The following is a 17280-nucleotide window of genomic DNA, read 5'->3' as shown; positions in this document are numbered from 1 at the left end:
TCCGGATTACATTCGGGTTTTGATACCAGGCCTCCCCATTTTAGTTCACCTAATGTACGAAGTAATCGCCAACCTGTAATATTTTTATCTTTTTCTCCAACAATAGGTAAAAGTCTATTAAGAACTGGATTATAATATTTTGGCAGTTCAACAGCAAAAAATGTTCTCAAGAAAACTATATCAGCTTTCCTAATTTGTGCTTCAAATGTAGCACGAAAATCGCCAGGTTTTGATGTTGACGGATTGGTTAATGCAGCTTTAATTAAACCTATGATTGGTGAAAGAGAAAAATCAAGAAACACTTACTGGAAATGAAATACAACACAGAAAAATTCATTAAATTGTCATATATTTTTTCCATGTACAGCTTTGGATTAAACTAGGCTATGAGAGTTATTATTTACTGCTCAAGGGCTAGTGATACTATTCTTGGATTGTCTTAAACCATGGTGAGAAGAGATAGAATTAGAATTATTCAACAGTAAAGTCAGTCAGTCAGTCAGCTACAACGTAGGATCAGGCACATATATGCATCGGTCCAAGTTGCCATACCTCGTTAACACAACAAGATCAACACCGGATTCATAGAAGTAGTTAATTTAGTGGTGGTGGTAGTATATAAAGAAAGGTTGTATATAAGGATATAGTATAGGAAGGAAGACAGATATGAAGCAATTTTAATCTCAAGGTTTAAGGGAAGATAAAGAGTGTATACACCTACACCATTGTGATCGATTCTGAGACATGTCACACAGAGTCTCCAATCATTGGTTACGATAGTCACGTGGACCCCAACCAAGTAGTCTGCATCTACAAACATGGCTCAGACTAGAAGTTGGTGACTTTATGGACTGATGCCACGTTTTGGTTTGGCCACCCCTAACTCTCTTCCAACCATCCCTAATACTAGTCAGCATAGCACGTCGTGGTAATCGGTGTTCTGGCATACGTAACACGTGGCCCAACCATCTCAGTCGATGAAGATTTATGACCTCATCAACTGATTTACCATCATTCCCTAATACCCTGCGTCTAACTTCACTATTACTTACCCGGTGATCCCAGCAGATGCGAGCAATATTTCTAAGACATTTGTGGTCAAATAATAGTAATAATAATAGTAACGAGTATCTTCTACTCTTAATGACCATGTTTCACAGCCGCAAAGTAGAACAGAACTGACTGCTGCGCAGTATACTCGTCCCTTAATTGATAGACGGATATCTCGTCTTCGCCATAGGTGACGTAAGTTGGCAAAAGCCAAATGAGCTTTTTGAATCCGTGCTGAGATTTCGTCAGACACCAACTCATTAGGGCTGATCAGACTTCCAAGATAAGTGAAGTTGTCCACGCGTTCGACTACTTCACTTCCTATCCTTAGTTCAGGTGTTGATGCAGGCTAGTCCTGAAGTAACAATTTACATTTAGATAGGGAGAAACGCATCCCAAACATCCTGGCATTATTACTGAGTTCCAACAGAAGACTCTGTATTTTGCCAGCGTCTTCACCAAACAGGACTATGTCATCTGCGTATTGTAAGTCGATTAGTGGACCCCCTGGTAGGCGATCAATTTCTGAAAATTCAGTCGAAGAGAGTGTTATTTCCAGCAATAGGTCTATAATGAAGTTAAACAAAAATGGGGATAGTGGGCAGCCTTGCCGGACACCACAGTAAACGTATAAATCAATTAGACATCATTATATGTTGAATGAAGTACATTAATTGTACACATTCCATGTGTACTTTAACTGCTTTGAATAATTCTGACTTGAAATTATACGGAAGAACTCCTAAAAATGAGTAAAAGTCAAAAGAATTGCTAACCAAGTGAACATTCTATTTACTAGGTATATTTTATATAAAGAAGGGACTAGCCGTGTTGTCCAAACCAACAAAGCTCTATAATTAAGTTATCTAGCTTACAGAATCCTTCCATTGAATGAAAGAGAGGATACAAATCAAATGGAATTACATTCAATACTGGATTCAGTACTCACCTCGTATTTTCGATGCAGTTTGTATACGACAACCAATCATTTTACTCACTTCTAAAGGACTATTAAACATACCGCGAATAAATGCGGTTTTTGAAAAAATTTTGAATGGTTCACCAATTAATTTCAATTTTTTCATTATTTGAAATGATTGATTAGTATCAATGACACTGCCAGTACCAGCGACACGAAAAGCTGGTAAATGTGGATTGTTCGGATCATCAACTGATTGCCAAGAAGAATTCACAAAAGCAATAACTCCAGTTTTTGGTGGTACCAATGGACCATATATAGTTGCTAGACAATGTTCATGTGGTAGTGAATATTTTAGGTAACGTTTACGTAAATTATGCTCTTCTTGTGAAAATACTGTAACAGTTTGATATCGTCTCCAACCAATTGATACGGTTAATGGATCATTTGAACGAAGAACACGTTTAAGCCAACGATGTGTACGAAAACGAATTTGTAGATAGCCAAAAGCTTCTTCAGCACTGGATAAGCCACCAGCAACTAATGGTTGACAGGGATCAAATCGTGTCAGAAATTGATGTGGAACACCTATAATTAACATATTCCAGTGGTGTAAAGATGTTATCGGAATAATTGATTAGTCTAAATAAAATTTATATTATTACATTACGATATAATCCAGCGTATATATATATATATATATATATATATATATATATATATATATATATATATATGCCCCCGAATGCCCTGGTACGGCCGAGAGTGGGAAGAGTCCGCTCTCCCTCTCGAAATGCTCTCACACAGCCACGCGTACACAGCCTCTGTCAGGGAAGTCCTACTCACTGTCTTCTCGTGGCATTACTGTTGTTTACGAAGTTGAGAAGACGAAAAGCGAATGTCCGGCGCCTTAACCGGTTTGGTGGACACGGAAAGTCCACCTACGGGAGTTGCAAAACCCTCATTCCAAACCAATGGTGTACATGGGCTCCAGTATCCTGAGGGAACTAATGGCATCTGAATCAATCGTTGGTCACCGGCTACCATGGGACTGCATCTCCTTACGATGCTCCATTGCCTTGTGGATCAGATTTTTTCGGTCAAAGGCTCTGGGTGTGGCTCCCTAAGTAAACAACCTACTTCGGTTTTGGCATCTGGGCAGTATCGTAGCCGTTCTCGAGTGGAAGCTTGCCTTTTGGCGAAATGGGAGTATCGTAGCCCTTACACAAATTGAATGAGATTTGTGCGGCGCATATGTATCTGGTGCTTCCTTGTACCAATATTTATGTGTTTAAATAAAATAAAAAAATATATGGCGATTGATTTATCGGAATAACTCTTTTGTTATTTTGTGCTCTTTTCTTCATTTTCTTTTCCCTAATCGTAGATGATTATAAGTACGAAGGAATCATCATTCTTAAATATGAGATCTCAGTCCTTATACTAAGAAAATACTGGTTCCTAATATTGTCAATCGCTTTGCAATATCAACCAATTCAAAACATGCAGGGCATTTTAGCTATGCCATTTACTTAGAGAACTCACTGTTTATTAAAGACAACTCCCACTCAGTCAGTCAGCTACAATGTAGGACCAGGCACATATATGCATCCGTCCAAGTTGTCACACCCCATTAGCACAACAAGATGAACACCAAATTCATAGAAGTAGTTAATTTAATGGTAGTAATATATAAAAGAAAGATTGTATATAATGATATAGTACAGGAAGAAAGAAGGATATGAGGCAATTTTAAGGGAAGACAGAGAGTGTACACACCCACGCCATTGTGATCTATTCTGAGCCATGTCACACCGAGTCTTCAACAACTCTGTGTCTACAAAATTGATAGCTATTATGATGTATACTCCGACAATAATATTATACTTTAAAATGTCACCTACGATTATGCACTTTGTCTGCCTTACATAAATAAAGTCTTTGAGACAACTGTTCAGTTAAAACAATCTACGAATCAAGTCTTGTTCCACTCCTTTTTATGATAACCTGATCATATGTCTGTAAACTAGAGAGTATAACAAGATTATTTTCAAAATATATACTACATTATTATTGTACGTAATACGTGAATTACAGTTTAGCCGCCTCAATGTTTTGCTTTATATTCATTATTAATACATTACAGATATTCAAAGTGTTGAGAAATCTACTGATGAAGTTAGAAAATAACAGTTCCATCCAACATTCAATTGGGTAAAGGGTAAGATGTTAAAATTACTCACTTTTGTTTGATACAACGCTACAAATGATTTTTAGTCAAATCCCAAAGAGTGTATTAAACTGTCGTCAGTTTCTATTACTATCTGTACTGTATAGGAACACCACATATTTTCTCTTAAAAGACCTAAACACATATGTGCATCCTGTGCGCACTGCCTCGATATTGCCTGAAGTCACAAGCTTTATAAGCAAAGATGGATAGTGACTAGCAGTGGAATCCAGGACGCGCGTTTTGCCCTGGGTTCGAGTCCCAGAGTGAACATCAACTCTGAGATGCAGGTACATCTAGCTGACGAGTCCCAAATAGGACGAAACGCGCGTCCTGAATTCCACTGCTAGCCACTATCCATTTTTGCCTAATCACATAGCCTGAGATTTCAGGAATTTGTATAATAGCTTTTGGCTCAATTATTCCTTTGTTTTGTGTAAATGAAGATGGCAGGAAATAGAAAACTTGTAATTCTAACACATTGTCATTTGTAAAAATTCCAAATCGGACATATTTTGATACTAAGAAGTTGATGAAAAGAAACCTATTCATTTAGTGGAAAAAGAATGTTGGCATAAATCTACGAATCTATCGAAATGGCTGAATATAGCGAATCCTGATGAAGGACACTTTAATAGTGTAATCAAATTCAAACTACATCTAACTGTTTATTCACGTGGTTTGTCTGTCAATCTACATACATGAAACATAATATTCCCAATATATTTCGTGTAAGACTTCTAATATGCTGTAAATGAAGGTAATGTCCATGTGCAACGAGATAAGCCTATGTATTATGTACAAAGTTTAATCGGAATATTAATTTAAGATAATCAGAAGGGGTTTTGGGGAGATTTAGTATTTTCATAGTTGAATGAGTCAATTGAAGCTAGACCACCATTGAAAACCTGGAAGCACTGAACGACCATTTCGTCCTATTGTGGGACTCCTCAACAGTGCGCATCCACGACCTCGCCTCGCGAGCGAGATTCGAACCCAGGACCTACCAGTCTCGCGCGTGAGCACTTAACCGATAGACTACTGAGCCAGTATCCAACAGTGGTAATGTCTAACTTCAACTGATCCACGAAGTTGAGCAACCTTTCACCAATTGTCTTCAGTGAGTTGATATCTCACAACAGACGTGGTTTGAACTCCATTCGTCACTGCTTCTCACTAGAACTCCTGGATTTACCTCTCGAAGTCAGTCACTAGAGAGCATATGATTATTATTATTATCTGAAGGGGTTTTGTGGAGATTTAGTATTTTCATAGTTGAAAGCGTGAGTCAATTGAAGATAAGTCAAAACCGCTAGAAGTTAGATGCACTTATGAAAGATCTAACTGCAAGAAAAATGATAATAACGGACAATCGAATATTCAGCTAAGACCTTTAGAATTACTCATCCAGTAATCGACACGAAAAAAAATGCGAAAATTCAGCCTACGAAAGACAAATAAATTCTGTACCAAGTACTTAGTCATTCTTAAGTAGTTATATCTGATAGGACACAATCGACATCTCGTCTCCGTGTGGCAAGTTCGACTGTAGGATTGGTCATGAGCGCTAAAGTGGCTGTCCGGATGAAGAAACCTAGGTCATCGAAACCTAAGACGCCAGCCAGTCACCCGCCAGTAATCAACATGATTACAGTGGCAATTTTGGTGGTTAAGGATTGTAGGAGCAGCTCACTCACTACTATCAAGAAATACATAGCCGCGAATTACAAGTTTAATGTCGAAAAGCAGGCAGCACATATCCGCCGTGGTATCGTGCATGGTGTTGAGAAAGGTGCTTTTACTTCATATCCCTATAAACACAAAAAAAACAAACCTTTAATTTCAATTCGAACATAAACTCCTGGTGGAAAACCTTCTAATTGATTAACAGCTTCTTCAGGTAAACTTTTTAAAACTTCTCGATTTAATGCTTGTTGTGCTTCACGTGTAGCAACAAGTTTATCATAGAATACAGTAGCTTCAGGACCACCACCAGCTGCTTCATAAAGTTGGTTAAATAAAGCTTTATGACGTTGTCTTTTCTCTAATATTTTTTGCCGTTTAGTTGGTCGTAGTAAATTCTAAATAGTAGTTTAAAAAATAAAGATATTAATCCTCTTTTAAATAAAAATATTGTGACATTAAAGTCATTTAAATAGACAGTATGTTTTAATGTCAAACACTGTGAGCAGGATAGTTCCGCTTATTACATCCTCTGGTTAAGCCAAAATATAAATATACTGCCCCCAAATGCCCTTGTACGGCTGAGAGTGGGGAAAGTCCGCTCTCCCACTCGAAATGCTCTCATATGGCCACGCGTATATAGCCTCTGACAGGGAAGTCCTACTCTCTTCCTTCTCGTGGCGAGAGTGTGGTTTACGAAATTGAGAGGATGAAAAGCGAATGTCCGGCGCTTTAACCAGGTGAACACGGAAAGTCCATCCCTGATTCCAAACCAATGGTGTACATGGGCTCCAGTATCCTGAGGGAACAAATGGCGTATGAGTCAATCGTTGGTCACCAGCTACCATGGGACTGCATCTCCTCACGATGTTCCACTGCCTTGTGGATCACACCTTTAGATCAAAGGCTCAGGGTGTGGCCCCCTGAGAAAACCACGTGCTTCAGTTTGGGCACCTGGGCAGTATCACAGCCCTCACACAAACCTTATTTGATTTGTGTGACACATATGTATCTGGTGACCCTTTGTGCTAATATTTATGTGTTCAAATAAGTAAATAAATAATGTAACTGATTGATAGGTGAATACTGAGAATGATACCACGATTATTCAGATTTTTGTGTTCACTACATTTTATCGCTCAGGTTTTACGATAACACATGGATTAAGTTTTGATGTTAGATGGTTGGAGACAGTGGTTAAATATCATAACCTGATGGTAGCATCTTGAACTGTGATGATGAATTGCAGGAGTTCGAATGTCCCAGAGAGTGCCAGTAAAGTTTCAAATTTCTCATTGCATTAATCATAATTGATTTAGAAGACCGAAACTGATCAGTTCACGGAAGAATATTAGCTATCTGCATGAATGTTGAAATATCGATTGGGAATTGATATAGCGACTTGACAGCGCAATTTAAGATACTCGTTTCATCAGGTTTAAAAATCACCAATCGTGTATACTGTTACATTTGTTCCCACTGGTATTGATGACTTAGTGCTAGAAGTGTTTAGCTTTCTATAAATATTTTGCAGATTTGAACAATGATCCACACATTTTGGTTCGACCAGTTGGATAGTATCATGAGCTTATAGCTAACTACATAAACCAGTACCCGGTGAATGAGTTACATTAAAAAGTGCTTTCATAGGAACCTGGACCTTGTACTAGTTGTTCCAGGAGTCAAAACTTCATTTATTAGTCGAATGAGTTACAATAACTACATATGGTTTAGGAGATGAAAGTCGTTGGCATAGTCTAGAGCAACCAAGTGTTCTTTCAGATGATTTTGACGGTAGAAAAAAATAACAAAAACTCTCATAAGTATGTAGCTTAACCAGATGGATAGAAATCTGATTTTTGAAACGACAAAAATTGCGCTAAAGCATGAATGTTTTTATTGTTCAGTCAGTCAGTCACTTCGTACGTACGTACATCAGTTCGAGTTGCCATACCAAATTAGCACAGAGATGAAGTTGTCGATTCAAATTCCATAGTGGTAGAAGTAGTAAGAGTATAAGCATTATGTGAAAGATTAGGGTTTGAAGATGTGTGCTCTTATTGATAAGTAAATTAGGGGGTGATGGATGAGCATCAAAATTAATCCTTTCTAAGAATGATATTACAATTCAAATTGTTTGAAAAGGATTTTATTCGTCAAGCAAGTTAATATAAGCACTGACCTTATCGTATTCACTTTCCAAATTTAAGTCTTTTGATGTAACACTTTTATTGTTATTGTCGTCCTCAGAATTTGAATCATGAAAAATATTTTCATCATCTGACTCATGATTAAAACCATCTTCATCATTATTCGATTCACTGTCATTAACATCATCATCATCATCACTATCATCACCATAGTCATCAGAATTGTTCTCTACTCTATCAAAATCATCTGAATCATTATCATGAAATGATTGTTTTCCATCGTAAGTATGCTGTACACGACTACCAGATGCGGCAGCATATTTTTTAACTTCATTCATTTTTAATTCTTCACGTGCTTTGGCATCTTTTTCTAATAATGTTTGAGCATCTTCATTTTCACCCCATTGACCAGTGGTAAATAGATTACGAATTAAATCATGAGATGCGGAATCCTCCCACGATAATACAGTTGATTTATGAATTGAACAAAGAGTAAAATCATGATCTCCAATGATTGGTTGATTAGAATTTTTAGAGGGAATTTCATTTGTATCTAAAACAATATAAAATCAATTTCTTGTTTGTAAGATGTATGAAGAAAAAAACGATACATAATTTGTTCAGTTTAGCAATTATGAATACAGTGGTCTTGAGTGCTGTTAGAGGTATGAGGGTAGTTATCACTTCCCGGTTGCCCACACCGTGGAAGGGTTCTTCTAGAGGTACCTGAAAAGGAAATTGGGTTAGAAATGGTCTTCATGACCTAAGAGCGTGACCGCAGTGCCCAAGGGACAATTGCTTGAGGTCGGTCACACACGATCGCTTTGTGGGTAGTTTTTGTGTTAGCTCCGTACTTGTTGGGACCTTACCGCCAGAGACGGATATCCGTGGGATAAGGCGACGTGTACATTTTTAGGGTCGACCTTTTCTAACCCCACCCCTCCTTGTGGGGAAGGCAGCATCGCTGTTATGCTGGTTGTCTGAAGGAAACACCTTGCTGCTGTCACATCTCTGTACAGTCAGCAGTACGACTTCGCCTTCGGACCTTGGGTTTGCTGCTTTCAGTCTCACCGCTCTTCAACCGACCTTGAGGAACGATTGCTCCAGCTAGTATATCTCGATTGGTTTATCACGATAGGCAAGCCCGATCACCACGTCAAGGTAGCAGCAACGGTCCCTATATACAACCTTTCTTTTATATACTAGCACCCCTAAATTAACTACTTCTATGAATCCGGTGTTCATCTTGTTGTGCTAACGAGGAATGGCAACTTGAACTGATGAATATACGTGCCTGGTTATACGTTGTAGCTGACTGACTGACTGACTCAGTTTATCAATTGGTATCTTGAGTTAAGTTTAAGTATCATGTCGAACTTATCAGTATTGACTAAACATCTTCACGGTTATAAGGTATTTACCGGGCAAAGATGTCAGTTATCATCTGAATTATTATAAAAATGTTAGTGAAGAAAGCATAATAAACTTGGTATAAAACGTTGAATTACATATGAATTCGGAAATCTACGATTTTGAAGGTAAAACCGTCGTAACAAAATTCCGAGTTATCATTTGGGAAGATGTTATTAATTGATGAGATGAAATATCAATTGCTAGAATGAATAAAACATGCTGACCGACCAATGATACGCAATAATACGAAGTATGGCCAAGTGATGTATACTCAGGAGAACTAGTTAGTGACCTAAGCCCCTGAATGGTTTGAAATGAAAGACAAACCCAATAGCCTGATAAATAAACTTCTAACGTGGTAGGATGATACGAACTGGGTGCACTAAGAATAACTGTACTGAAACATATAAATGTCTGAATACTGACGATAAATTTCTCTTGAAGTTTTAGTACTCACCACGAAAGTACACATCAGAAAACTGGAAGGCATCTGAGGTCTTTTATGGAAACTATTTACGACCTTCCAGTCTTAATAAGTTCATTAATTGGCAAAATTCCAAATACTTTATAATTCTACCACTTTTTCGTAATACACAACACAAGAGCTATATTCTGAGTGGCTTATGCTTGATTAGCTAATCTTAAGGTTAAAATCACTCAATGGCGTTAGCATAGTATAGTTTTACCATTATTGTTAGCTTACCAATACGCTTCTTTTTTATTATAAGTGTGCATCTGGTGCATCTGTAATTTTTTTGAGAGAGATTAAGTTCATTTGAAAAGTGAATTGTCAAGTGTAAAACATTAAAATCAAAACTTACTATTATTTATACCATAAACAATACGGTTCCAGTTGACTAATGATGCAGTTGTAGATTTCCATTCAATATCTGTAAACAAGATGAAATATTCTTATAGTTCTCAATGCTATTAATAATATTACTTATGGATTCTGTAAATAGTTTAGTGATATAACACACTTCACATACTAACGTTCTCACTAGGGATAGGTTGGGACGTCTATTACATATGCCCAAACCAACGCCTACCTCGATGGATGATGTCTAGTGTGGGGGCTGGTTAGAAGAAAGCTAGGAGCAGCCACACCAAGACACATCACCGGTCTACAAAGTTATCGATAGTTGGACTGAGCCATGTAGGTAGATGTACAACAACTGGTTAAAGTCTACGTGATTATTGGAAGCATTGGTTACAGACACTGAGTAATATTGCTCAGAATCGTTCGCCATAGTGCAGCTGCATCTACCCTTTGTCTTTCCATGAAACCTGAGTCCTGAAATCTATTAATATCTTTTTTGGACGCCTAATCCTTTCTATTACTACTGATTTTGTGACTACATCTACTGGTTTGGAATTTGTCTCTGTCCCAATGTGGTATGTCAACTCAAACCGATACATATACGTTTTAAGTTCCACGGTACATGGTGATATTTCGAAGTAGTTTTAAAGTAATTATCCTTGATTTCTGCACAAAACTTCCATGATTTTTAGTGGATACGTTTTATTTGGGGTGCTTCAACAATATTTCCTAATTAGTAGATGGGAAACATTTGAAATATGCATTATTAATATTACACAACGGTATGTCTCAAATTCATCAGTTTAAAGACGTTCTATTTATTCATTTTGGTGGATAGAAAATCATGGTCACTTATAGATAACGTAGTATCTAACACAAATCTGTCATTCCAACTTGTCACATCTCAAAATAAACCAGCAGTTAACAAACAAAAGTGTAATGTAAAATCTAGACGATTAACCAATACCTTGATTGTAATTTAATAATAGTAATTATTATTATTATTACTATAATTACAATCCTGGCTCATTAGTAACTAGTTTTGAGGGATATTGCTAGAGTTCAAATGAAAAGCTAAAATTGGTGGAATCTAATTACATTGAGAGTGACAACAACAATGATATTGGACGATAACCACGAAATAAAACTGTGAACCGTTCAGATTTTGTGGTATGGAGTTATGATATTCTTCACAAAAACTAAAAGTACTGAGTTTGCTATAGTAGATGGTCGCCGGTGAGCGTTAATTAACCCTAATCTAAAATGCAATAATCGTCTAACACTCCCTAGTATTTGCCGGTTCTACACATAATATCCATTTGTGATGAAAATCAACTTCAAACTGAAAAATTCCTATGAATCCTCAGTATTAACAATCAACAAGTACTTACTTACTACAACTAATATACAGTTCATGAGCTAGGAGGTAAATTACAAAAACATGGATCTCACCATCTAAAATTTGTTTTACTTGCATATGTGCACTCTTCGACAGTGATGGATCTTGGTTCTTCTTTTGCACGTTTCCACTTTCCTGAAATCCAGCCGGGACAAGAAATCCTGCAATAGGCTCTTCTGAAGATACACGTATCTCATCAGTACACTTGTCAGTGTTCACATCATTTAGTTCTTCCATTGTAACATCATTCATCAAACTGTCGAGATTATGAGAACCATCACGATTATCCACTTCTTCTTCTTCAGATAGAAACGGTGCATTACTGACCATACGAACCTTATGTGTCTTATCTAATCGCTCATCTAACCCACCAGTTTCATTGAAAGTTGCATGTAATTCATCTAACATAGACTGACTAACATTTGGTGTTTGATTACTTCCATGTCGAGATTTACGATTAGTTAGATAGTGACTGCCTCCAAGATCAATATATGTCGCGTCCCGGTCGAAAAGAACACCACGAAGACTTGACATTGGAGCATATATCTAAATAGGAATTGAAGTCTTAGTAATAATAATAATAATAATAGTAATAATAATAATAATAATTTGTATTTATTACACTATGTAATTTATAGCGGTGGTTCAGAAGTTGCGTTTTGTGTGAGGGCCGGTGACATTACCTAACACTCCAGATCAAAGTAGAAAGTGGTACTTAGCTGTGATCTAGAACTTTCCTAGAAAAATTACTGTTTTTCTCCTTAGCTGAATTTACTTATAACATACGTTCGATTTCGATCTACAATTATAAAGGACAACATAGATTATGAATCACTTGTTTATTAATACAGGTTAACGTTCTTAACTTTGAATCATATTTTTTGTATATGTGAGAGCTATTGATGCATCATATGAATAAAGTTTTTTTGTTTGATTTTTGTTTGAATAAAAAAACGAATCTTGTCACAATGTGCGAAACATGTATCAGATTATCAAAAAAGCTTAGCGTGAATTCTTTGTTACAGATGTTCACTGCTGGCGGTAGGATGTGTAAAATATACCATGGAAACTTGCCATTTCCACTCCTTGCTAATCAGTAATGTGAACAGTCTTTCACATCAGATAAAATAATTATAGCCTTTATCAGTTTTACACAAGATAATATGAGAAAAAAAAAACTGTTTTCTCATGGTGCACAGGATACTCACTAAACTGATAGTTACCCGCCAAATACTATACGCAATACCCTGGCACTCAGTAACTAACACTTAATATACTCATAGAAAATTAAGATATCAACAAAAATATACATTACTTTTCGATCACGTTCAGACAAATGTCTTGTTGGTTTCACAGGATCAGTGCTGTTAGAATGAGTGGACATACCCGGTAATGGGCAGGGATCAGATTGTTGAGTGCATTCAACTAAAGCAAAATCACCAAGTCCTGCAATATGTATCCCAGGAGACATTAATGCTGGAGGTAAGGGGGCACCACGAACCCACCCGTACAAACTAATACAACGATCAGTATTTATGTTGTTGGATAACATTTTGCTGTCTGTTACATCTTCTATTCGATCAATTAGTAGGTAAGGATGAGAGCTACGCCAATCTGAAGGGCGAGGAGTTTTGACCATTATTAACCGAGCCAAACGTCTGACTTCGTTTAGCAAATAATCACCTGGAGTGTCGCTTGCATTTTGTCCATCAGGTTTATGAGAAACTAAAAGTATAAAGTATACAGCATAATGACGCACATTACAATGTGATACTGGTGGAACCATCGAAAAAAAATACTAGTTTTAGAAAATTATTTGCAAACACTGAGTAGTACATATTAATTAAATGTTGGAGACACTACCAGATTGCTTAAATCAAAGTAGGTTGAAAACGGTTCTAGCCTGCGAATATAAGATCAGAGGAAGTATTAGGTTCATCTACTTGTTTTAGTACTGACCAGAATGCAGTACATTACAAAATACAAGAGAGCGATTTTTTTCATTATTATGGCTAGGAATGTTTGAAGTTGTTGCAAGTTAGATGCGGTTTGGAAACAAGTGTTACAAGTGGAAATATCTTTAATGTTGTGAGTGAAATTAGTCATAAACATGCCACTTAAGCATCCAATTTTAAAAGTCCAGCTTGGTGAGAATCTAAAGCATATATAAAATTACAAGTTCATTCTATTTGACTCATCATGGAGGATTTTTTTCATTTAAACAATTGGACGAATTCACTGTATTTTAGTAAGAAATAAGATATAATATACTTGAGTGGTTATCTCGTAAACCATTAAGATTTATGAGTATCGATAAGGGTATTAACGTTTGTCTTGAATTAAATGTCGCACAAGATTGCCATAAAGCTATTTGGTTTATGCAATCTGACACAAAACATGGGGATTCAGAGATACGTTAAGGCAACTAAACAACCAAATTTAAGGATTGATACACACGTGTACGAAGCTGACGAAGGAGTTTGGTCCTAGAAGTAAGTAAACAACATCAGGATATGCGGATCTTATGGAAGCTGGAAACTAAATTAGATTTCTGTGCTTTAAGTATCTGAAGACCATGTGAACTATTTGCTTTAAAGTTGAGGTTTGTAATCCCAGCAAGTGAATTCGTTGCATTCTCCAGATTGATTTAAGCTCATGATTTTTATCCTTTTAATTACGTCCAAACACTCTATCATGTGTACACAGAGAGCTGATATTTCCCAAGTATTATTGTGAGATTACATTAAGGCATTACCAGATAGAAACAAACACCTTTCAGTGTATTAAGGCACTTCTGAGGTTAGATGCAACCCGATACACGACATATACATGGAATCTGAGCTAGACCAGTGGTTTTGTTAGATTATCCAAGCTATAAACGCGAAACGTATATATCTACTGAGATGAGTATAACTCCAAATCTTGGAATTGGACAAGTGTACAGAATACGTCATGTAATCAAAACGTTTAGCTTAGTGATCACTTGAGTTCATTGATTTTACAGTCGAGAAACTATGGTTTTATAAATAACCAGTGTATTTCATTGATGTAAATCAGAAATATTTAGATCTAACACATTTGTCAATTTTAATAATAGCAATAGGTTGCTTTCTAGTCTATTTGATTATTGTTAGCTTCAAGATCCGGACGAAAATAACAGAAGTTAGACTTTAATTAGTCATTAGTATGAGTGCTGAGTGAAAACAAATAGGTTGTTAATGACCAAAGCTTCCTGCCCAGCGAGGGATACATAGCTAATAGATAAGTAAGTTACTACCAGTCATTCTGAAATATGAAATAATCGTTAAGTGCCAGGGTCTGTTAACCAAACGTTTAAAACGGAGAATAAGCAAAATGTGCCTCAAAACTTACATTTTTTCGCTTGGAAACGTGAGAGGAGGAATATTTTGGAGTTAAGATCGGTCCATAGGCGATGTTTAATTTTTCTTCGAAGTGCACGAGAAGAGCTAGAATCCTTAAATGTATCTAAGTGATTCAAAACAGGGATAACTCTCGGCATTCCATGAGCTTGTATCATATTAATGAATTCAAAATGATACATTTCCAATCCTGCACGGACATTAACGAGTAACAAAACGACATCAGCGATCTTCGCAGCATCTAACATACTGTTGATTTCACAACCACATTCAATGAAAGTAAATCTTTCCTTCTTACCGACTACTACAGTCACTGGGCCTTTAATGACACCAAGTGACAAATGTGCAAAGTGTCTTAATAGTCCACGAAGAAGTGTGCTTTTGCCTGATTTCGGAGGCCCGACAATTGCAACTATGTATGGTGGAGAAACAGCCGAAACATATTTGGACTGTAATAAATGATGTCTTTTAGTCTGGTGATCAAGTGTACGCTGTACTAGGCGCGACGCTTTAGTTGTGTGTTGGACAGCAAATGCCTTAGGATTATTTGCTACTGCTGACTCCCGTGAAAATTTTTTTTGGGCTTTACGACCGCTGACACGTGGGCGATGTTTTTTGTTAACATCCTTGTCATCAAATTTATTAGGATCTTTTAACACCATTGAAGCAAACATAAACTCCCCCAGTCAGAGTCTACAGTTAGGAGCGCAACACTTGAACCCAGATGCACGTGTATAAGGATAGCTTGAATATACGCTAACCTTGGCCGTTCAACATCCCAATGACTGAAATCATGGTGAAAGTAGTTCTCTATATAGTAAAAATCTAAGATAATTTCAATTCTTGCGAATAAAAAACGTTTTGGGTTGTATTATCGTCATTCAACATATGATTGAGTATAAACTTAAGGTTCTTTCAAATGGTTCAAATGGCTCTGGACGGGCCCAAACAACCAATAAAGGGGAAATAAAGGCGAACAAAGGGGAAATAAAGCGGAAAATGCATTGGAAAATAAGTAGTAAATAAAGGGGAAATGCGCCAAAATGTCTGCTTTTTCGCCTGTCCGGGGGAAATAAAGCGGAATTTCCCCTTTCTGTCGCTCTGTTTTTCAAATGTCGCTAAATTTCCGATTTTTCCCCTAAATATCCGACGAATAGCCGACTTTTCCCCTAAACATACGACGAATTGCCGATTATTAGCCTAAATATCCGCTACATTGTCTACTTTTCCACTACATACACACTGATGCATTTACCGCAACCGACTCCTGTGTTCGCTTTCATTCCTACAACACAGCACACGAATAATGTAAAGTACGTAAAATATGGTATAATTTTCAAAGTTTTATTGAAAACAAAAAGTTCTTCAATGTACAAAGTTATGAGCAGTTGGCAGATGGTAGAGTATCAATGCTCCTTATGTAATTGAAGAAGTCCGACTTCTTCGGATGGACTACTTTAGACTTTGGAGTGTAAATTGTAAGTTCATTGTTATCCACCTGACATTTAAGTCAAGTCAAATCCTCCTGAAGTGCGAGCATTACTTAATTCACGCAACTCCTCCATTTTATTGGGTTAACGTACGTTGTTCGCACATAGGCAGTTAATGATTTCAATTTGAAACGTACAAGCTTCATCGCTCTGTTTATCTTAATGGACCTGGTGTCAGTGCACTTATCTACACAGAGTTTTCTCAGTTGATAGTCCCTGCCTATTCTACGTTTTTTCATTGTCCTTGAATGAAGTATCTCGAGTCCTTGAATCTGACATGACAATTGATAGTGAAGCATTTGCCTCTAGCCCTTCGTTTACAACCGGCCTAGTACAATCTGATATATTATGTCGCTCCTGGTTCCCTCAACCCAAACAGACTGCTGATTCGTTTCAATAACAAGTCTACTCAAATGAACACCCACTCAAAACAGAACACTAATGATCTCTCACAAAAGTGCTCGTAAGTTATTTCGAGGTCCGAATCAGTAGGCTATGGAACTCTACACGAAGTTATGGTGGGGACACTCTCCTGAGTCATTATATAGAGGGCTTAATGATTACCTTAGTTCTGCTGGTACCAAGGGGAATCGCTCTAACTTTTCCACCTTAACACTATTATCATTATATACATTCAATTTCCAACAAGAGTATAACGTGGGGTGTATGGCTCCTAGACTTAAAACTTTCTCCGACCACCTAGGTGAGGATCCCAAAGAACAAACAGTTTGCTAATTCTGTCACGT

The 17280-nt window shown here is 37.0% G+C and overlaps 1 protein-coding gene across 1 annotated transcript in view; it reads right to left on the bottom strand.

The window, feature by feature from the left end:
- Smp_100030 (putative ribosome biogenesis protein BMS1) overlaps positions 1 to 15718 on the bottom strand; it is a gene marked incomplete at both ends in the record, with an annotated part of 17398 nt that extends 1680 nt beyond the window's left edge. Inside the window, 8 exons of the mRNA XM_018799780.1 lie at positions 27 to 268; positions 2000 to 2557; positions 6034 to 6280; positions 8065 to 8585; positions 10267 to 10335; positions 11718 to 12210; positions 12980 to 13347; positions 15037 to 15718. Of these exons, the coding sequence (XP_018651535.1) occupies positions 27 to 268; positions 2000 to 2557; positions 6034 to 6280; positions 8065 to 8585; positions 10267 to 10335; positions 11718 to 12210; positions 12980 to 13347; positions 15037 to 15718 (3180 nt within the window). The remainder of the gene's footprint in view (positions 1 to 26; positions 269 to 1999; positions 2558 to 6033; positions 6281 to 8064; positions 8586 to 10266; positions 10336 to 11717; positions 12211 to 12979; positions 13348 to 15036) is intronic.
- Positions 15719 to 17280: the final 1562 nt, after the last annotated feature.

This window comes from Schistosoma mansoni, chromosome 3, assembly GCF_000237925.1.
Source record: "Schistosoma mansoni strain Puerto Rico chromosome 3, complete genome".
NCBI classification, from domain to species: Eukaryota; Metazoa; Platyhelminthes; class Trematoda; order Strigeidida; family Schistosomatidae; genus Schistosoma; species Schistosoma mansoni.
The sequence above is the reverse complement of the archived record's forward strand: the minus strand, read 5'-3'. Positions and strand labels throughout refer to the sequence as shown.